Source organism: Emydura macquarii, unplaced genomic scaffold (genome assembly GCF_026122565.2).
Source record: "Emydura macquarii macquarii isolate MOO-44397 ecotype Brisbane River unplaced genomic scaffold, CSIRO-AGI_Emac_v2 contig_1551, whole genome shotgun sequence".
Taxonomy (NCBI): domain Eukaryota; kingdom Metazoa; phylum Chordata; order Testudines; family Chelidae; genus Emydura; species Emydura macquarii.
In genome coordinates this window covers 19471019-19493290 of record NW_027131688.1, presented here as the reverse complement: position 1 = coordinate 19493290, position 22272 = coordinate 19471019, and the positions used below count along the sequence as shown (strand labels likewise).

General features: G+C 40.7%; 2 protein-coding genes across 9 annotated transcripts in view; one reads left to right on the top strand and one right to left on the bottom strand.

Moving 5' to 3' along the window:
- Positions 1-18983, top strand: part of ZFYVE21 (zinc finger FYVE-type containing 21) — a 30721-nt gene extending 11738 nt beyond the window's left edge. Inside the window, exons 5-8 of one of the 2 annotated variants that reach the window (XM_067554988.1) lie at positions 4562-4653; positions 5633-5686; positions 8915-9057; positions 18199-18983. In XM_067554988.1, the coding sequence (XP_067411089.1) occupies positions 4562-4653; positions 5633-5686; positions 8915-9057; positions 18199-18234 (325 nt within the window). In that variant the 3' untranslated portion in view covers positions 18235-18983. The remainder of the gene's footprint in view (positions 1-4561; positions 4654-5632; positions 5687-8914; positions 9058-18198) is intronic. The other variant, XM_067554989.1, reaches the window with a different exon arrangement.
- Positions 18984-19991: 1008 nt separating this feature from the next.
- Positions 19992-22272, bottom strand: part of PPP1R13B (protein phosphatase 1 regulatory subunit 13B) — a 145318-nt gene continuing 143037 nt past the window's right edge. For all 7 annotated transcript variants that reach the window (XM_067554984.1, XM_067554981.1, XM_067554983.1 and 4 more), the window contains one exon: positions 19992-21736. In XM_067554984.1, the coding sequence (XP_067411085.1) occupies positions 21695-21736 (42 nt within the window). In that variant the 3' untranslated portion in view covers positions 19992-21694. The remainder of the gene's footprint in view (positions 21737-22272) is intronic.

Here is a 22272-nt window from a genome sequence, read left to right as displayed (position 1 = left end):
ATCATCAGATTTAGTGGTTTTTTTGCTAATGGAGCACTGCTGATCACAGCAAAAAAGTATGTCTACATTGCAAAACAAGACCCACTGCAGCGAGTCTGAGCTTGAGTCAGCTAACTTGGGCTCACCTACAGGGCTAAAAAAAGCAGTGTAGATATTCATGCTTGAGTTGGAGCCTGGATTCTGAGATGAACCACCCTTGCCATGTTTCAGCTAGTAGCGCAAGCCTGACTCCATTGACCTAGGCACTGAGACTCGGTGCTGCAGTTGTAGGGGTGGGATGGGGTGTGGTTTTTTTTTTTTTTTTTTTTTTTTTTTTTTTTTTTTTTTTTTGCTGTGTAGACATACCCTTAGAAGTTTGGATGGATTCAAACATTGGTGATGGAATATTATGAAGCACTTTGCATGTAAGCTGTTAGTTTGAATCTGGCTAGGCAGGTAGTGACGGATTGTTGCTGTCTGCCAACTGGTTGTCTATAAGAAATAAGGTGTTCTATATATAGTGCCTACTGTATAGTCAACATGACTAGTCTCACTTTTAGTTGTATATTGGTAATTTCCAAAGCCTATTAGATGAGGTAAACACAAAGGAAGATTGTCCTTGACCTCCTTAAAGCTTTTTAATCTGCAAAGACTTGCATCAGATGAATGCGGGGAATAAAGAAGTACAACATACAAGGAGACTCCTCAGGGTGACAACAGGCATGTGTCTTGCAGAGTTAAGGTGGGAGAGGACCAGCATATGTTCTAGGAGTTAGGGTGAATTTTAGAGATGTTGTGAAAGAAGAAATCCTCTCCCCCTCCAGAACCAGGCTAATCTGCTTATTCCAAAATTGTGGGGTTGGTTAGATGGCAGGAAGAATGTAGGTGCAGTGTGTTGGGCCCCTTCCCTCTGTGGGTGATGGAAGTGATTGGTTGCTGGTGGACATGTGGCATGCAAAAGACTAGGAGAGTGTTCTGTCCCTTTCTCTGGGAGAAAAAGGAAGATCCTTTGTGGGAAATGAAGCAGTCAGGAGCATACCATCAGATACTTTCTTAATTTACAGTCCTACTACCAGAGTTAGGCAGAGTATTCTCCTGTTGGAGGTGGGTAGGATAGAGGGTTGATTGGCAGCAAGACAGAGTGGAGTTGGTTATGTTAATAAAAGTGGAAAGAAATTATACTGTAACTTGAAACAAACTGTCTGTCCATCTTTTTTTATATTATAAGCACTTTGGGATAGGTACTGTCTTCTGTTGTATGTTTATATAGTGTTTAGCATGGTGGGATCTCAACTCTAGTTGGCCTGTAGGGGCTATTGCGATATAATTAATGTGTTGCCAACAGTAATGGGAAGGGAGGGTATTGGCTGAGAGGGCCTGAGAGAAAAAATTTAACCATTGAAAAAAATGTTTCAAATGTTTTTGTTTTAAAAACTGAATTCATGAATAAGGTTCCAGCCTCCACAGAGCTGAGTGTGATCCCGAGGCTCAAGATGGTTAAACAGTCTCTTTACCCAGTCACTTTCCCTCTTGAGGATGTTCTGTGAGAAGTTTTGCAAGAGGCACCTGGCAGTCTGGCCCATAGCTTTCATTTGGCTTTAACTGATGATCAGAAGTTTTTGGTGGGGTTTTTTTTAAAGCAGCTTTTCTTTTTCAAGGCTTGCTCATGTCCATTCCACTATAGGTGTGTGCGCACCTCTGTGCACAGCTACCGGAACTTTTTTCCCCTTAGCAGATCCCGTAGGGCCTGCTCCGGTGCCCCCTGGAGTCCTGCGCACATGCTGTGGTATATGAGGCGCTGCCGGCGCTACGCCCCCTCAGTTCCTTCTTTCCACCCGTGACGGTTACTGGAACTGCCTGCGCTTGCATTGCAAGCGTTTAATTCCCCATGTTTTAAACTGTAAACAGCTGTGCTGTGGGACAGAGTGCCTCAGGATGGGCCACATGCACAAATGCCCTACCACAACAGCCAAATGTTGCCAACAGTGATAGGTGCAGGCTACCCTGTGACCTGTGTGGTGAAGATAGCTAGCCTGATGCTTAGGCCGCTTCAGTCATAGCCCTGGGATACAGTTCAAGCAGGCAGCTCCTGCACCGGGAGGCTACGATCCACACACACACCCCCCCCCCCCCCCCAAAAAAAAAAAAAAAACAACAAAAAAAAAAAAAAAACCACCCAACAGCAGCAAGCCCTAGCCTCCCAAGATGAGTGAACGACTCCTCGGGACATGTGACGGGGTGTTCTGTTCATGGAACAGCCTGTTTCAGTTATCCTTAAAGTGGCCGCCTCGAGCAGAGGGTAAAGTGCTGTATCAACGCTCACCTCAGCTTACAAGGCATCTGGCCAAGGAAGGACAAGCGTCGGCACACCGATGTGAAGACCTGTGAAACGCTCACGGGGCTTGCGGAAGGTCCCTCTGCTTTATCAAGGGTACAGGTGCTTACAGACAGTATAGCGTCCATGTACTACATCAACAGGCAGTGGGGGCCCATTCGTCAGCCTTATGAAGGGAACCTATCGGTCCTTGGGACCTGGCAGTGATCACCTCCCAGGGGTGAGAAATGGTGAGGTGGACCGCGTCAAAGGGTCGCTCTTCCTCACCACGAGGGGTCGCTGCACCCACTAAGGGCATCTACGACTCTCTGGAGGGGGATTTTCCCCAAAGGAAATCCGTCTGTATTGGACTGCAGCACAAGGTGTCCGCAGTGCTGCTCTCTACATGGTCAAGGGGCGGGGATGCTCGCCAACACCATCCATCTGTTGCGATCAGAGACCCTCATATTCACTTTCCCGCCCTTCCCCTCCTGCATACTGTCCTGCTCAAAACAAGGAGGGGCTAAACAGATGCCATCTTGATTATTCCAGCTTGCCCATGCCAGCACAGGTTCAGCATTCTGCTGAATTTCTCGATCGCCCGCCTCAGGAGCCTCTGAGCCAGCGTGATCCCAGCTCCAAGGATCACGGTCACCTGCGGTGCCCAGACCTGGACCCTCGACAACTCAGGGAGTGATAGGTTGGTGGTCGAGAGGCGATGAGCGAGCCGCTCAGAACAAGCCCAGTGAGTACCAATGGGTAGCAGGAAGCCCTCCACGCAGGTCGTGTACCAGGTTAAGTGGAAGTGGCTGTTGCCTGCCGGGAGCAATCCCGAGATACTGTGCCCGGCCTCTTGCCAGTATAAGCGATCCAGGAAATACTTATTGCAGCTAAAGCTCCAGCGACTGACTGTGGCCTCCCTCAAGGCCCACCTAGCAGCCATATCAGCCTTCCATCAGCCGCTGAAGGGGGATTGCAGTCCTCCCATCAGGTGGCGGTTCGGTCCCGGAAGGGGGTGGGAGGCTCTATCCATAGGCCTGCAACCCAGTGCCTCCCTGGGATCTCGACCTGGTCCTTCCTGGTCCACGCCCCCCAGAACCCACAGCATCATGCCCTCTACTCTGGCCTTCCGGGAAGGCGGCCTTCCTGGGCATATTTACCTCGGCAGGGAAGGTCTCCAGGATCAGAGCTCTGACCTCAGAGCTCCTTCCCCATACTGTAGTTGATAAGATAAGGTTCAGTTGAGACTGCACCGGGCCTTCCAGCCCAAGGTGGTTGCCCAGTCTCATTGGACCAATCATATATTCTCCCCAGGTTTCCACGAACCACAGGGATCGTAGGGGAGGAGAAGGCAGCATTTGCTAAAACGCGAATGGGGCCCTGGCTTCTACATCAGATGTATGAGGCCGTTCCAGAGAGCGACACAGCTTTTCCTCACAGCATCTGGCCGGATGAAAGGTTCACTGGTCTCCGCCCTGTGCAGTTTCCTTGGGAATAATTTCCTGCATCGCATTTGGCTACGAGCAAGTGAAGGTGCCGCTTCCAGATGCCACAGCTCACCCAACAGAGCTCAAGCTCCATCTACAGCCTCCCTAGAAGAAGTGCTAGGGCAGGGCATACCTTCACGTCCCACCACAGCCCTGTCTAAGGCGCGGGAAGGAGTGGGCTTCAGCAGGGCTGGACTGCAGGCAGCTCACCGCTAACTTCAGCCCACCTCCAAGGTACTGCTTGTTAGTCACATGTAGTGGAATGGACATGAGCAATCAGTCGAAGAAGAAAACAAGGTTACTTACCAGTAACTGCTGTTCTTCGAGATGTGTTGCTCATGTCCATTCCACAATCCACCCCCCGTCCCCGCCACCAGAGTTGGCGGAAAGAAGGGACTGAGGGGGTGTAGGGCCGACAGCGCCTCATATACCGCAGCATGTGCGCGGGACTCCAGGGGGCGCCACAGCTGGCCCTATGGGATCTGCTAAGGGAGAAAAAGTTCTGGTAGCTGTGCACGGGGGCGTGCATACACACATAGTGGAATGGACATGAGCAACACATCTTGAAGAACATCAGTTACTGGTAAGTAACCTTGTTTTCTTCCTATCTTTCCTGTTTATGATTAAGACTGTGTAGTAATTAATTCCTGCGAGGTGTGTGTTAAAGTACATAAACTGTCAGGATACTGTTGGTAAAACTGGTTTCTCTTGAATCAGATCTGTTTTGTAAAGTTGAAAATTGACAGGCTTGAAAGAAGCAATGATTTCTTCTGTTGTGTAGGTATCTGTTTCTGGATGGAGACAGCCATTATGAAATTGAAATTGCACAGATTTCGACTGTCCAAATACTTACAGAGGGATTTACTCCTGGAGGTAAATCTTGCAATGAATCTAAACTAATTGTCATAAATTAAGAATTTGCAACGCTTTTCCTTAACCTAATAAAACAATACAGCTTCTTTTGTACTGACAACTCAAATATGGTGTTTTGTTTTATCCTGAGTACAGCAGCAGCATTTGGAAGCCTATTCTTGTGGCTACTGGCACTAGCATTTTACAGAAAACCCAAGAATTTAGAAGTGGTTTCTGACCTTCTGATCCTCATCCCAGTGGAACTTTGTATCTTGAATCAAGTCACTGTGGGCATATGCCCTGCTGCTTCTTCCCCCTGCCTGAATAACAGAAATGTATTCTTGACTGAGTGGGTGTAGTGGTGGGAAAGAACTTTGATGGTCGTCAGAATAGAGAGTATCAAGACCCAGCTGTGACCTGCATTTGCTTGGAGCCAACGGTGCGAGGCACAGACTCTTTGGAGTTGATGGGAGTGCAAAGTCAGAGAGGATGTTATTTATAATGTTAATAAGTGAGAATCTAACCACAGATTGGAACCAACTAATATTACCAAATTAACAAACTTTTAACTACATCTAATTGGTATGTGCTTAACTAGACACTCATTCAGAGTTTTACTTTTCAGCTGAACACTGTTTGTGGCCAACTGATATCTGAGTGAGGGTAACTGACTTTTACCCAAGTCCTACAAAATGCCCTCATTAGGAGCAGGCCCGGGATTAGAATATGCTAAATGAAAAATGGGAATAAGAATTTCGGAAGTGATTCTCTACCATCAATAATTGTTTCAAGTACCACTGGACTTTCATTGTAAATCTCACATCTGTGGAATGTGGGACAGTGTGATCACTGTGTAACTTCTGTCTAATGAACTACCTCCTATATTCAAATCAACCAAATGGGTGGCTATTTGAGTGTAATTTAATGCTCCTTTAATTTCTTTATTCATTGCTCTTCTGACTAATTTTTCTTCTCACGCTTGTCTGCCTTCTGGATGTAGAAAAAGATATTCACACTTATACCAGCCTTCTGGAGAGCCAACACATTACTGAAGGTCAGCAATGTTGTTGTGAACTTGATTCACCAGAGCATGCTGTTATGTTGCCCTTTTCAGTTGCTGCTTTCTTCCTCTCCTCCTTGCTGTCCATAGATCTTACTAAAATTAATTTTGGGCAACCTATGTTAAAACATTTTAGATTTAAACATGTATTTTGTGTGATGTCCTTGGAAAGGAGAGAAACACCCAGAAATTTGACTATTGGAGGAACACTTAAAATACTTCTGCTTTGATCAAGGGCCCCATAAACTATATATGTGTAGCTAGTCCCTTTGCTGACAGGCACCATGCATAGCTCAGTTCTTGCTATACATATGGGTTGGCACTAGAGTGTCCACTCCTTTGGTCACTTCAGGTGCTGCTGCTCAAGATGGGAGGATTGGTAGAGGAGGAAAGGCATGGATGTGATGAATGTTGGTTATGGAATAAATGAGGAAGCAGAGGGAGTCAATGAAAGGGTAGATGGAAGGAATAGAATAAGAAGCGGTGGAAATGGAAGCAGGAGACAATCCTCATAAGTCTTAAACTTGATATCTAGCAGTCACTCATTCCTCATGGAAAGGCAATTATAGGGATCACTAGCATTGACATTGGAAACTATTTTAGAATATCTTCGGCACTAATCATTACAATTTCAGCAAAATCTACCCATAATTAACATGGTGAATCAGTGAAATGGGAATTTACATTTCATGCAAAAATTTGGAGTTGGAGTTCAATCATTAATACAGTTTTTATTTCTTCCGCTCATGTCTCATGAAGAGAAAATACGGGTGCTTCAAACAGTGTACTATTGGGCCCATTTCTAGATCAAACTAGTAGTGAAATCATGGTAAAAATTATTGATGAGTGCAGTTGGAAGTTTTAGTCTAGTCCTCATAATGAAATACTGTAAATGAATTGATTTTTCTTTGCCGTGGTTAACACATACAGGTGCAAGTTTGCATATTCAAAATGGTTTGAGTTATCTTGCTATCCTACATCAATATATGATCTTAATTGTCTTGTGTAGCTGGGTATGTAGAATGTATGTACATGAAATATATTGCATATGTACATTGGCATGTCATGAGATTATAAAGTGGATATTGGTAAACACATTAACTTTGGACAGTCAATTAATTAGGCCTGCCGTCTGATTCTTGAATTAAGGATTGTCTGCCCTTGTGAAGAAGGGAAGAAGCTATATATTTTATGCCTGAGAGGTGTGTAGGGGTTCTTTTTTTTTGCTTTGTTTTGGAATGGGAGGAAGGGTTTGTGACCTAAGCAAATCATGAAGAGAAAATACTAGTCACTATATTTGTTTTTCTCCTGACCTGCTGTGTGCTGTATTGCTTACATAACCCACTACTGACTTCTGCTTACTGGTAGGTCAAATCAATGTCACAGGATCACATTTGCAAGAATCTGAAATTGGTCAAGGTCCCAGGACAGTGAAAATTAGGCCCGCAATTTTATAATCCAACTCAGTGAACTGGGGAGAGCAGAGGAATCTAATTGCTCCTTTTGCAAAGATATTTAAAAATATTAATTCATGAATGTAAATGTGGGGCTTGTGATCAAAACTTAGTGCAAGATTCTTTGTGCTTGGATTTCTTTTGGATAGTGCCATAAGGACACTGACAACTTAGGGCCCTATCCCATATGCAGACAATCTTTTCATTGAAATAAATGAGGTCTTTATATGCATAAGGAGCATTGGATCAGGCAAGTGAGGTGACTTGCAAGAGGATTCTGGTGGTTCTGAAGGTTCTGGTGACCTAGGATGTGCCTGCACTGATTCTGCTGCATCAGGCTCCACAAATCAATGCAGCAGGATTGATTGAGTGGGCAATGGAGATCCGCACAATCAATCCTGGAAGTGCTTTCCGGCCAATGCAGTAAATTAACACAACACACCCCCCACCCCCCAAAAACACTGCATCAACTGGAGGGTGTCTTCTGTCAACGCAGCGCAGTGAAGACACCATGGTAAGTGAAAGTTAGTAAGTTGACAGGAGATATGCAAGTTTCAGTACATAGCTTGTGTAACGCTGGCAGTGTAGACCAGGCCTGAGTTAACCCTATAATAGTGTGTTAAATGCCCTGAACAGTAAGGTGCAAAAGGGCTTCAGTACATGTTATTACATACTAGTCTGTCTTGACTTCTAAGCTAACCCTAATTTCTGTGCTCACTCCTCACTTCCCTTCTGGTCTTCACTGGATGGCCTATTAATAATAATACATCTTGAAATAACATCCAGAATATATTCTATAGCTTGGTGTGCTCTCTCACGCAGTTCCTGGAATGAAGCCATCCTCTGTGGCAGACCCACCCCATATGCTGATGCTTTCAGGAGTTACTTGGTCTCATAGTAGGCTTGCATCATGAGGCACCTGCCCTCACACATATCTGATAGAGATCAGAAAGCTTTCATGGCTGAGAGTTTGACTTCCTATCAAACAAGGACCCCTCTTTGTTTATATTTTAATTAAAAAAAATAAAATAAAAATGGTTAAATCTGACAAGAATAACAACTTCCATTGTTTGCACACTAAAAGATACTTGTGTGGTGAATTACCATGAATTTACTTTTTAAGATTTTTAAATGCTTAGACAAATATCAAACTTGAAAGGTGTTCTTGCAGTGTCAGTGTATAAATCTCTTTGTGTTCAACAATAAATCCCTTTGCTGCTAGCTTCCCTGAATGATATTCTGATAGTGCATTGTTGGTTTTGGGTTATAGTAACACACTGCAGTTCATGCTCACACAGTAGCATACAATGGCAGCAGCTGTTAATTCAAGACATTTAAAGTATTAAAGACCCTGTCTACACTTACCTCTGAGATTCGGTGGCAGTCAACGGGAGTTACGCAAGCTACTCAAAAAAACTTGCGTAACTCCCTCTGACGTCACTGATTCTCTTCTGCGCACCGTTTTCACTGCACTGCGCTGACGGGAACCATGTTCCCGTCAACGCAGCACTATGCCACTTGTGAAGGTGGTCTTAGTACATTGATTTCTGGATCGACTGAGCGGGTCTTCACTGACCGCTCAGTCGATCCAGAGAAATAGATCTGACAGCGGCGACTTTGCCGCCATCAGGTAGCCATAGCCAAAGTGGTGTTGAGAATGAGTTATGTTAGTTATTATGGACAGAGAAGCCTCCTCTTTTACTTAGTTATTAACTACCTGATTCTCCTGCTGCTTGTTCAGGACTCTACTTTAATTTTTCTTTTCCAGGAGGCAATACTCGTGCCACAGGTATGCTCCTGCAGTATAAGGTACCAGGGTCAGAGGAGCTCATGCAGATGAAATTTACTGCCAGTGAAGATTTCAGTTCTAACAAGAAACTGTCAGCAGCCTGGCTAGCAGCTATGCATAAGGTAATGTGTAAATAACATTTAATGTTTAAAATTGATCACCTTAAGTTTGGTCACCATTTGTATGCAAAACAGATCAGATAACCTAGTACAACTAGTTGTTCTGTACTATAAATATAATAGGATCATAACGAACTATACTAGATAGGCCATTCTCTGGCCAATACCTGCCTTCCATGTAAGCCCGCAGCACTGGCTTTTGTTGTAGTCTAGAAAGCGTGCTCGTTTGGTGGGGTGGATGGAGGAAACTGGGTAATTACAGTAAGCAAGGGAAACTATTTTTATTCTGGGTCTTGAATATTTGTTGGTAGATGGATTTCCAGATGTCATGGATGCTCAGTATTTGCACAATTGCAAACTAGAGCCTTCACTTCCAAGGGTTTCATATTGTTGCTTTAGAAAAAATACCAAAACCAGAATTAGGTTTCCCTTAGTGCTTATGTAATAATCCTGGAGTCCACTGTAGTTCCCTTTCATAACAAGAAAAGCTGTAATATTTATGGGTAAGAACAGTACACTGGAGGGAGAGAGATAATACAAAAAATATATCAAATAGCAGCAGACATGGCATGTTGTTACTACAGCAACAAAACACCAGATGCAGGGGAAGGACATAATCTTGCTAAACCTTAACTTGTGCATTATGAAATAGTTATAAATCAGTGAAACTAGCCCAAATGGCCATATCTTTCATACTGTACCATTTTCTTATAAATTAAGAATTCAGTTGCTCTAAGTTCCGAAGTTATCTTTATGCTTAATGCTAAATTGATAAAGAGAGATTCATAGATTCTAAGGACAGAAGGGACCATTGTGATCATCTCGTCTGACCTCCTGCATAATACAGGTTAATAAACTGTCCCAAAATAATTGCTAGAGCAGATCCTTTTAGAAAAACATCCAATCTTGATTTAAAAATTGCTAGTGATGGAAAATCCATCATGACCCTGGGTAAATTGATCCACTGTTAAAAATGTACACTTTATTTCCAGTCTGAATTTGTCTAGCTTTAACTTCGGTCATAGTATTCCTTTCTCTGCTAGATTGAAGAGCCCATTATCAACTATTTGTTCCCCACATAGGTATCTATAGACTGTAATCAAGTCACCCCTTAACCTTTTTGTTAAACTAAAAAATTGAGCTCTGTGATCTATTGCTAAAAGGCACATTTTCTAATCCTTTGATCATTCTTTTGGCTCTTTTCTCAACCCTCTCTAATTTATCAACATACTACTTAAATTGTGGGCACTAGAACTGGACACAGTCATCCAGCAGCAGTTGCACCAGTGCCAAATACAGAGGTCAAATAACCTATTACTTCTAGTTGAGATTTCTCTGTTTATGCATCTGAGGATCTCAGTATCCCTTTTGGCCACAGCATTGCACTGGGAGCTCATGTTCAGCTGATTCTCCACCATGACGCCTAAATCGTTCAGAGTCACTGCTTCATATATGTAAGCATGGCCTACATTCTTTGTTCTTAGATATCTACATTTACAGTTGTATTAGCAAGTGATCCAGATTGGTCTGTATCAGTGACCTGTCCTCTTCATTATTTACCACTCCCCCAATTTTTGTGTCACTTGCAAACTTTATCAGTAATTTTGTTTTCTTCCAGATCACCAATAAAAATGTTAAATAGCATATGGCCAAGAACTGTGGGACCTCATTAGAAACACATCCACTTGATGATAATTCTCCACTTACAGTTACATTTTGAAACCTATTAGTTGGCAAACATTAAATGGATTAAAAGCTGGCTGTTAATTTTATATCATTCTAATTTTGATTGAAAAATGTTATGAGGTACCAAGTTAAATGACTTACAGAAGTCTGTGGTAATAGTGTTGATGCAATATACTTAATCAACCAAACTTGTAATCTCATTTAAAAAAAATCATTATTAGTTTGAGGATCTGTTTCCCATAAACCATGTTGATTGGCATTTAATTATATAACCTTCTTTTAATTCTTTATTAACTGAGTCCCATATCAGCCTGAATTATAGTGTTTGTCTTAAATAATGTAGAAGCAGTTTAAAACTGAGTAATGGATACCATAAGCAAAGAGCCATTAAGAGATCTAGAACTAGCTTCTTCCCTATTAAAACGTAACCTCTGCACTGGACCTCCTCCACTTCATTTTGTCAACTTGTGAAATTTACCCACTGCATGTGATTTAGCTAGGCTAAAGCTCCTGTTAGAGAAACAGTTGTGCTCCTGGATGGTGCCTGGTCAATAGCTCTGTGGATGCAAGTGAAGTCAGCTTACAAATAAGGCATGACTGAGGGCTTGGTGTGCACGCGCTCCTAAAATAGATTAGAATAATCCATCTCCCCCCAGCACATCTATGGGCTGGTCTATACTACACAGATTTGTCAACAAAAGTCAGCTTTTGTCAAAAAAATACACTGAAATGCTCCTCCCACCAATGTAACTCCTCTGCTATGCTGACATAAACCCTACACCTCTCATTGAAGTGGTCTTATTATGTTGATGTAGTTAGGACAATGCGTGTCAGTGTAGACACTGCGGGCTGTTGGCTGTCATTCTTGTCAATTGACAAAATAGCTGGGCAGCTAGAACCCAGCTGCTCTCCTGCTCCCCTGGGTAGCTGAGTGGCTTCCCCCGGCTCCTGGCGGGGGGCAGGGCGGGGAGAAGTCCCGGGCGGCTTCCCCCAGGCACTGGATGGGCCAGGGAGAAGCCCACCAGAAGCCTGTGAGGAAGCCAGTCTCCCAGCAGGGCTCTGGGCTCCCCACACTGCCCCTCTTAGGTCGGTGGAAGTGCTGCTGGTGAGGATGCGCACAACCGACCCAAGGACGATAGTGTGGACATCGGCCACCGTAGTAATTAATGCGGTGGCTGTAAGTCGACCTAACATAAGTCGACTTATCTTTGTAGTGTAGACAAGGTCTAAGACCACCTAGGGAAAGAAATCTTTTTTTTTCTAGCTTTTGTGCTGTACCCTATTTCTGATGCACATGATGAGAGGGGCCCTCTTCTGTAGCTTGTAGCTTTACTATAAATATAGTAAACTGAATAATTGATCTTTTAAAGCTCTCTACACTGAAGTATTATGGAGCTGCGACAGCAACTTCATAGTTGGTGACTTTTTTTTTACCCCCAACTAAGTCTTTTTACCTCTTGACATTTTATATATTTATAGGGCCCTGCCAGAGAGTTTTGCAAAGTTTAAGATAAATTAGATCAGAAAATTACTAATATTTTTTTCACTTCCTGAATGGCTTTGACTCTTGCATTAACTAGATTGTTAGTAGTTGGGTACAGTTAGTACTGGGATACAATGAACTATACAGGGTGATTTGATACGTTGTTAACTAAGGAGAATAAATTTCTGCCCTGACTTGCAAAAATCCGTATAGTTTATAATCTCTCTGAAACACTGCATCTTCTACAAAATCTGTATCCTGATTCCTGGGCTTTTAGAACTTCTTTGATTACCAGCTAAGACTACTTTTGTGTTTGTATAGCATCTTTCACAATGGGACCCTAATCCTGATTAGGGCTGCTGGATGCTACCATGATATATGTGCTGCTCCAAATTGTTAAACTCATTTCACAGATCTACCTTAGAGTTAAGGTTGATCCCAAATGTTTAATTTTGCATATAGATATTTAAAACAGCCATAACACATTCTGAAAGGATTTTGAATTAAAGGTTAGATTAATGTTGGAAAGCAAAATGGATGGATTTAAATCTATATTTTAATCTTATTTTGCATTTGTAGTTGTTTTCCTAATAAACAGTTTGATTTTTATTGGTTGATAACCATTAAAATGTTGATTTGCAAGTAACTTCAGCCTTTACACTAAATATGGTACTACTTTTTGCTGAGGACACATTATTTGTACACATTAAGATGCATAATTGCAATTATTCAGATTAATTTTTACATTTGTTAAAATGGTGAGTGATACATTTACTAGACTTTTGTGTAAAGTGCCATTTGAATGGAAATTGGAATTAAATTAAAAATGCACAAACAGCACTTTAACTTTTACATTAAATAAAACTACCTTAAATGGATACATAAGAAAAAGGATTTTCAATATGGTGTTGATATACAAAACTAAGAGACTTATTTTAGCACAAGTATTATCGATAGTCAGTGAATTGAACTGACTGTTTCTGGTCACCATGTCCTTCAAGATCTTAGAACTAGTAGACCAAATCGTCTCACACTTCACTTTTATTCATGGATTGTAAGAGGGAAAACAAGCTTTCCAGCTTTGAAATCCTGGTCAGTTTCTTAATTTTGAATTCGTTATTGAACTGAAATACTAGAATAGACTGAAAAGAAGAAAATATTCCCTTTGCAGTTGTAGAAGAGGCTACTGCTGTCAAAAGCTATTTAGCACTTCATCAACCCAGTTCCAAGTGCTTAGCCAGTGACTTCACCAACCAATTCAGTAGCTTCCCCTCCCCACCTCACCCCCCTCTCCTTTATACTTTGGCAGCAAAGATGTACTCTATCACAGAGAAGAATATACTGGCATGTTTTTTGTTTTTAAACAACAATCTGCTCTACTAATTAAATATTAGATCTTCCTGTTTTCTAAGTATGGGTCAGTGAACGCCACCCATGTGTATTTAATCTCATCCACACTCCAGTAAAGGGTCAGAGCAACTTTTCCACATCTGTCCTGTTTAGCCATGTAACTGTCTGTATCCTAGGTATAAGATGAGCTTGAGACTGCCTCTGCATCTGATATAGATAAGACAGGTTCTTAGATGCTTTAATTGTGTCTGTTTAATATGCCAATCGCAAAAGCATACTGTTGTAATAAATGAAGTTTCTGTCAAGTGGCAGTGTGGTTCCTCCAAAAGAAAGAAGAAAGCAACATAGAGAGTTGGCATTATCTAAATGATTAGGTGGGTGTATTAAATTTATTTTAAGCTGCACAGTCTGAAATATTCAACTTTAATATTCCCAAACCACCTTCCTGAAGAGTATTTCAAGAAAATCAGAATGCAAATTCCCATCTCAGATTTCAATTCACACTTTCAGTTTAAACCTTGCATGACTGCCTCAGTGAACCTGAATCATATTGAAAACTTCCACATTTTCTTCTAAGAAATTCTCTTCTACAAAGTCAGTCAGCTGCTACTATGAAAACTTACACTTCTGTGCCATTATTAAAGCTGTGTGTGGGGTGGGGGTGGGGGTAGGGGGCGTTGAGGAGGCACTGTTCATCCTCTGCTTCCCTTTTCCGGAACTCTAAAACAGTTGGTAAAAAATATAAGACCTCACTGATCTGTAAAATGTTTTAAAGATCAGCTTGAGAGTGTTCCTAAACAGAACAGTAACAAAATCCCTGTAGGGAGCCTCATCTTAAATCTTAACAGAATGAGGGGCTGGAGCAGTGATACTCATGGCTCACAAGCCTCAGTCTAAGTGGCTCTTTAATGTGTCTCGTGCAGCTCTTTGCAGCACATATTAAAATGCTTTGTAGTTAACTTTGGTTAATAATTAAATTTATCAGGATGCTTTTACTGCTAACCAATTGTAGTTGATAAAATACTTAGTCAGACATTTTGCTGTTATTTTATTTCAGTGTGTGTGTGAGTAAATAAAATAGTAAATTAAAGAATGATTCACACTACTGGAGCTCTTTTGGGTAATGTTGATCGCTGATTTGGCTACTGAACCACTGAGGTCTGAGTATCATTGCTTAGAGTGTCAAAATTGCCATATCCAAAGTCAGCCCGATGAGTCTGCATGCTGGGATACTGGTAGTGAATGTTCAGCTCAGCGCTTATCATCTATTTACAAGGCAGCAGACATCAATCTAATCTTCATCTGTTGCTCTATTTGATATAGATGTGCATAGTTCCCACAGCTGGCAGCTGATGTGGGATGCAATCAGTAAAAAATTAAAGCACAGTAGCATAATACTGATCCCCATGGTTTTATGGAATAGGTCTTGTCAAACACTTTTTTTGAGATTATAGGTTTGGTTGTCAAAGGTAACTGGCGTACTTCAGTAAGGCATTTGATTTAATACTTTAGTACTATACAGAATTTGCAGCACATAAAATAGTTTACAAACTGGCTAGCTCAGTAAGGAAGTGGGGAATCAGTCCATTGGTAGGGTTTCCAGTGCAATCTGTTCTTACTGCTATTCAATATCTTATCAGTGATCTGGAAGTGAACAGTCATTCTTGGCAAAGCTTGCAGATGATGAAAAATTGGAATGGTAAATAACTAGTCAGTTCTACAGAGTGAGCTGAACTGTACTAAGCTGGGCTCACTTGACTAATGTGTTTTAATACTGCTAAAGACAAAGTTGTACATCTCGGAACCAAGAATGTAGGATGGGGGAAATAGTATTTTAGAAAGCAGTGACTTGGAAAAGGACTTGGGGGTCAGGGGAGGTAACCAACTGAACACTAGTTCACAGTATGATGTGGGGGTAGGAGCAAATGCAATCATTTGATGAATAGGTGGTGGGAGATATGGAACAGATATGCCTTGAATGATTAATAACTCATGGTTCCTTCTGGGAAAAGCTATCTCTGTTTATCCCGAAAGAGGATCCACCTAATAAGAAAATAGATCACATCATGTGACAATAAGGACCCATAGGTCAGCCAAGGTTGGGTGTTCCCCTCCTCAACTACAGAAACTAAAATAGCTGGGTATTGTTAATCACCTAGAACTCTGAGTTACCAAACAAGAGTCATACCCTGCTTTCCTTTGCAAAGTGAGGCAAATAATGAAATACAATCTTTGAGATCAATCAAATGTAATCCTTTTTTTTAGCAGAGGCTTTAAGGAAATGTGTTCCACTAATGCCAGATACCAATGGGTGCAGCAGTGAAACTGAGAACTCAAATTTGAGCACCTACATGGCATGTGTCCTATAGGAATCAGAGGGTGGCCCCCTCCACTGAGCTCTGAAACTAGGGTGTATAAAACTGAGATATATACAATTGGTTGTGTCCACATTTGAGTAGTGAACTGTTGATTGTATACTAATGTGGTTCTGGATGAATTAATAAATTGTTTGTTGGTTAAGAATAAGCAAGTGTCCTGATGTGAGAGATACCGTTCAAGTTAAAAGTTGACCTGAAAAAGAACCCAGTGTTAAACTAGTAAGCTAACACTCCCTGTACTCAGAGGTTATCCTATGACGTTCTGTTTATATATTGGCAACCTAGATTTAGATTTCAGTTTTAAAATTTAACTAGTCCCCTGGCACATTCATAAATTGACCCCCTTTCTCAGGATATTCTAGTAGAACTAAGGAGGTGGGATTAGCCCTCTATGGCATTAGTGAGACCATTAATGGAACAATGTTCAGTTAGTATCCCAACTTTGAAAAGGATTTAAGAAAGAGTTTAGAAGAATGATTTAAGGTATGGAAAACCTAATCTACTTCACATACATTGAAACTAAAGAAACTCAATCTGTTTAGCTTAACCTTCCATTTTCAAAGGTGACTTGATCAGAATATTAACATGAGCTGAAGATTTGATGTGAGGACTCTTTAGTTTAGTACAGAAAGGCATACCAGGATGTAATAGCTGGAAATTGAAGCTAGATTACAGTAAAAAAAGTGCACATTTTCCAGTTTACCCTCATGAAAATAATTTATCTAATGACTAGTCTACACTAGCTGCACCACTGTAGCACATTTAGTGAAGACACTGTATGCTGACAGGGAAAAGTTCTCCTGTCAGCATAATAAAACCACCTCCATGAGGGCTTCTCCTGCCCACATAGCACTGTCCACACTGGCAGTTAATTTGTTATAATTTATGTCGCTCAGGGGAGTGGCTTATTCACAGAAGTGGTAGTGTGTACAAGACCTAAGAATGTGGTGGATTGTCCATCACTTAAACAAGATCGGATGGCTTTTTTTAAAGAGATTTTCTTGGTCAAATAGAAATTATGGATTTGTTGCTGGAACCTGACCTAGATTATGCAGATTAGACATATCAGAATAGTCTGTTCTGGCCTTAGTCTTTAAATACTTGAATTTTATACAATTGAAAAATATTAACGTCTTCTGCCTGTTTCACAAAAAGCCTCTAGCTACCGGTACTTTTTACTGTGCAATTAATGTCCATGTTGCTTCATGTGTCCTGAGAGGTGGTTTTATTCCATGAAATTTCTAATCTTGTCCTCTGCTAAAAAAGGAGGAGAGTTTTTCTTCCTTTAACATCTCTCCCAGAAGGCCCACGTTGTACTGACTTCTGCAAGGTGGTGCTGTTTACTCCACTTTCTACTACCCTGAAAGAGCAAGGCTGTGAGCAACTTTTTCCAGGCCTGACCTCACGCAGTCTCTCTGGGCTAGGCCTTTATTAATCCTGGTTTAGGTAGGGGTACAAGAAAGAGAGGGTGTATAGTACCTCAAACTTGATCAAGAAATCAGTGAGGTGAGAATCTCACAATTCTCCCAGACTTCGTAAATAAAACCTTGAAATCATGTAGCATTAATTTAATATGTAAGAAGCTTTATGTAATCACTTAAATAAATATTTCTGATGGCAGTGAACACCAGCCTTCTGGAAGATGACTTGTGTTTAAAATGAGAATACATTATTTCATATGGAAACAGGCCAGACAGATCACTCATGTTGTAGAAAGACCATTTAAAATGCTGTACTCATTGTTTAACAGAACACCCCCTCCCACTCCAACAGAAAACACATTTTTCAGTGTCAATGTTGATGTATTATTCCTCAATAATTCTAGCAATACAAGTGACTAGGTGCACGTCCAGAGAAGATAAGCAACTTGGGTTAGAAAGCTGTTACCTAGCCAACATTACTTCTCAAATGGAAACTATATCAGTCATGTGGCAGTTCTGTCATGGCAAACTGTTCTAAAGATTGCAAGATATCGCTATGAAATTCTGAAGTTTTACTCTTTGAGAATCTGAGATTAAAATTCTGATCGATGTTGTGCCAAGACAGTAAGCCAGAATATGATTTAGTGTGTCTCCCATTTAGGAAAACTATACATAAATAGGAGGGCCAAGATTTGAAAACAAGTTACAGCTTTCGGTTTTTCAGTAGCTTCTTGGGGAAGATTTAGAAACGTTAAGCTTCAGTTATTTACCACTGAGGTGCCTATATAGCACGTTGCAATGATGTATCTTGCTTTTGTAATCGTAGGCAGCAAAACTCCTTTATGAATCCCGGGACCAATAACAGCAGCAAGTTGTCTGATTTGAGGGAAGAGACCAGCTCTAAGAAAAACCTGCTTCTCACTTTTTGCTAGTTACTTTGACCCATGGTAATCAGTATCATGAACTCCTCTCTACCCCAAATGTGGTTCATTATGTAAGCACTGGCAAATGCAATGTGAGTATTTTTGAACCATGAGTATTCACTTATCTAGTGTGCAATATGTATACAATTAATGCTTTAAACATAGCCTCACATTTGACTTTGTATATTATTTTGTTAAGTCTTCTTATTGGCACTTAATATGGAAAATGAAAGTATGATCTGCACTACAGCTAAAATGTATAGCACAATTTTTGTAGTACCAATTATGTATACTGTATGTATTTAGTTTGCTACAAACAGCAAACAAATGTATTTGTAAGTCTCTTCTACAGAGAATAGCTTTTTGGTATAGATCTCAGGTTTTTTTCCTTATCCAAATGTTGAAGATCAATGTACAATGAAATCTGCCTTAGATACCCTTTTATAGAAGTAATCTTTTTTGGGTTCTCAACATGTTATCAAACACTTAAAGGTAAGTTTCACCAAATACCGAGTAGTTTGAACTTCTCGGAACCACCCTTATGTAGAAAAATAAGCTTCCAGCAAATTATTTTGAAGTTTTATATTCATTTTACTTGTGGTAATGACCTTTTGCTAATTGATTATTGTAACTAATGTTTGGACATATTGTATACAGTATTTTAAATATATAAATCTTATTGAGCAACTGAATTCCTACTTATTCAAAATAAGCAAAACACTTGATAGCATTCACTTTAATTTACTAAACAATTTAAGCCAACTTTCAACCATAAATACTTCAATATTAGTGGGTTTGAATAGGAGAGAATAAGGTTATTTACAATGCCCAGAAGTGTGCTGTGCCTCGTGTCTAAATTGTACACTTTACTGAAGCACTATAGCCAGGGGTGGCCAAACTGTGGCTTGTGAGCAGCATGTGGCTTTTTCACAGTTTAAAGTGCAGCTCGCAGAACCCCCTATTCTCTGCCCACCAGACTGGGGTGGAAAGCTTGGAGTTTCTGCCCTATAGCAGGGTGGTGGGGCTAGAGGATTTTGCCCTGGAGCTATGGAGGTCTCGGGGTCAGTAAGTTTGGCCACCCCTGCCTGCACCATAGAATGAAGTAGAAAATCTCATGTTCTAAGAAAACAGCTAGGAGTTTGCTGGATGCATGTGGTAGTGAATGAGGTTCAAATATTCACATTGCCACAAGTTTATCACCTCAGACTGGCCTTGAGGAACAGAGGCCAGTAGTTTAAGGTGATTTTTTTTTTTTTAAAGTGACATGGTCTGCCTAGTCACAGAGCAGCACCTTGTCTTTTCTGTTGGTATAGCACACCCAGTTGTGACTGCTAAGACTATGCCTACACTACCACTTGTCAGTGAAACTTAGGTTAATCAGAGGTGGAATGTTCACACCCCTGATTAACCTAAGTTATACTGATGTAAGTGCTGGTGTGGACAGTGCTGTGTCAGCAGGAGAGCTTCTCTTGTTGACATAGGTACTGCTGCTCAGTGGAGGTGGATTAATTATGTTGATGGGAGAGCTCTCTCCTGTTGGCAGCTACATTCCAGATTTTACAGCAGGCCAGCTGTAAGCTTTCTAGTGTAGACAAGGCCTAATCAGAATGGATTAGTTTTGCAGGTTAGTTGGACAAAGCCTATAGTATGTTCCCATTGCCTAACACTTTAAAATAAACACTTCAAAATGCAGCCATGCCTTAGCAGTATTTTATTTTGCACATTTACATGTTCTCTGGATTAGTGTATCATAGGCTCTTAAAATTGTCACATTCATGTAGCAAATGTTCTTTAACAATACCCTTTCACTTATCACCACAATATGTACAATTAATGTTAAATGGTGGTAAAAGCAAGTTACAGCACTGCATAAATGGATATATAAATTATACACAAGACTTGTACATGAAGAATTAAAGCCAACTGGCCTACACTTTAATGAACAAAAATGTAAAACACGGTTACAATTTATGAGAAAGTGAAAATATATTTCTAGTATATAAAATCATGTACAATTAACTCCAGTGAAATACTTTTTTTGCTTGAAACTACAATGTAGTGGAATAGGTTATTGCATAACTCACCTTAGCAACCACGTGTAGGGCTGCCAAGAACCACAGAAACCGTCCTCACCAAAATAGTAAACTATTGCCATTCTCCAATCCTTCTCAAGACTGTTTGTTTCTCTTCCTCTCCTTCTCTATCTATATTAAGCACAACTAGCTCTCCATTTTTTAGTCCTTCAACTTCAATTACTCAGGTAGACTTCAAGTTACTTAAAATGTACCTCTTAACTTATCAGACTCTGACCATTCTCAACTATTGCACTTTCATCCATGCAGACATACAAATCCTTTAGTCTGACTGTAACTCCACTGTTAAATGTTCTCTTGTCCTAAAAAGACAAGTTCAGAGATTAGTAGGAGGGGGACCTGTAACAAATTAGTAGAGGTAAAACTCATGTAATAAGATGAATACCAAGAAAATGAACAAGTTAATTGATGTAAGGGCTTCCAGAAGTGTGCAAATACTGTTGCTTTGATTCTTTAGCTTACCATTAAATGCAAACAAAATCTAGATCCTAGGATATCTGAAGCTTCTATTTGGGCTTTGTAAAGGATATCTTTACACAACAGTGGCACAGCTGAGCTATACAGCTGTAACATGATGCTTCCTACAGCAAGGGAAGGGGGTTTTTCCATTGCTGTAGGTAAACTACCTTTGAGGCAGTAATTACATATACAGTAGGGGTTAGGTTGACCTGTCAGAGGATGCAAAATTGTTCATAACCTGAGCAATGTAGCTAGGCTGACTTAAGTCATATGTGTAGACTAGGCCCTCGACAAGGACTTAAATATATTAGATCATTAGCTAATACTTCTAAATCATGTGTACATAAAGCCCTGGTTCTCTGCTTAAGCACTTAACTCCATGTGTACTAGAGAAGACTTTCACATGTTAAGTCAGTAATGAGTAAACTCAACATTCAATGGTGCCAAAACAATATCCAAAATCTTGACACAATGGACAGTTATTGTGAGACTAGAACAGACTGGACAGCACATCTGCAATTTGCAAATGACATTTGTGAACATTTAATACAAGAAGCGTCCAGCCTTGGACTCTTCTCTAGGAGATCTGTATTTTTTGGTATTGAGAATAGAGTTGACAAAATACTATAGAGACTAAGTACCTCTCCCAGTCAGTGATGGGTTATATGGAATAGTCTTCATTTACAAACTACAGATTTTTAAAGCCTTGAGTAGTGTCAATTAACAAGAGAAAGCACCATTAAAAACAAAGATTATAATTTTATTTCTCCAGTTGAAGTGTGATTGAAAAGGATGACTCCAGTGTGAGTTTAAGCTTCCAGTTACCAGCACTGCCAAACAACTGAATTCAAGCAAGGGTTCGCTGCCTAGGCTTTATTCTTGGATATAGCTGCAAAACAAAATCAAAAGTAAGACTAAATACCCAAGCTTTAGATACAATCACTAGAAAATTAAAACTATAATTAACATATAACCCAATTACAGCCAAAGGCTACTTTTGATTACATGAATGGATTACAGCAAAGGGTAAGATGTTTCAGTGACATTGTCCACTGGAAGTATTTTTAATACATTTCTCTGGATTACAAAGTGACAGGCAAAACTAAGCAGTGTGAACGATTCAAGAGGAGACTTAGCAATGGTAAACTCAAATTGCTAACTGCTGTTATATTTACCACCCTTCTGACAACAGAGGAATTGCCATTCTAAATCAGACTAGTGTTCGATCTAGCTCAGAATCCTGTCTCCAACCGTGAGACTCACAGGACACCAACTCAAAGTGGCACCAGACCCTGCTAGAACAGATGCAAAACCTGAAGACATATCTCCACTACTGTGATGATCAACACACCGCACAACACAGCTTTCAAGATCCATGGGTCCTACATATGCCTATCACAATATCTGCTGTACCTCATCCAGTGC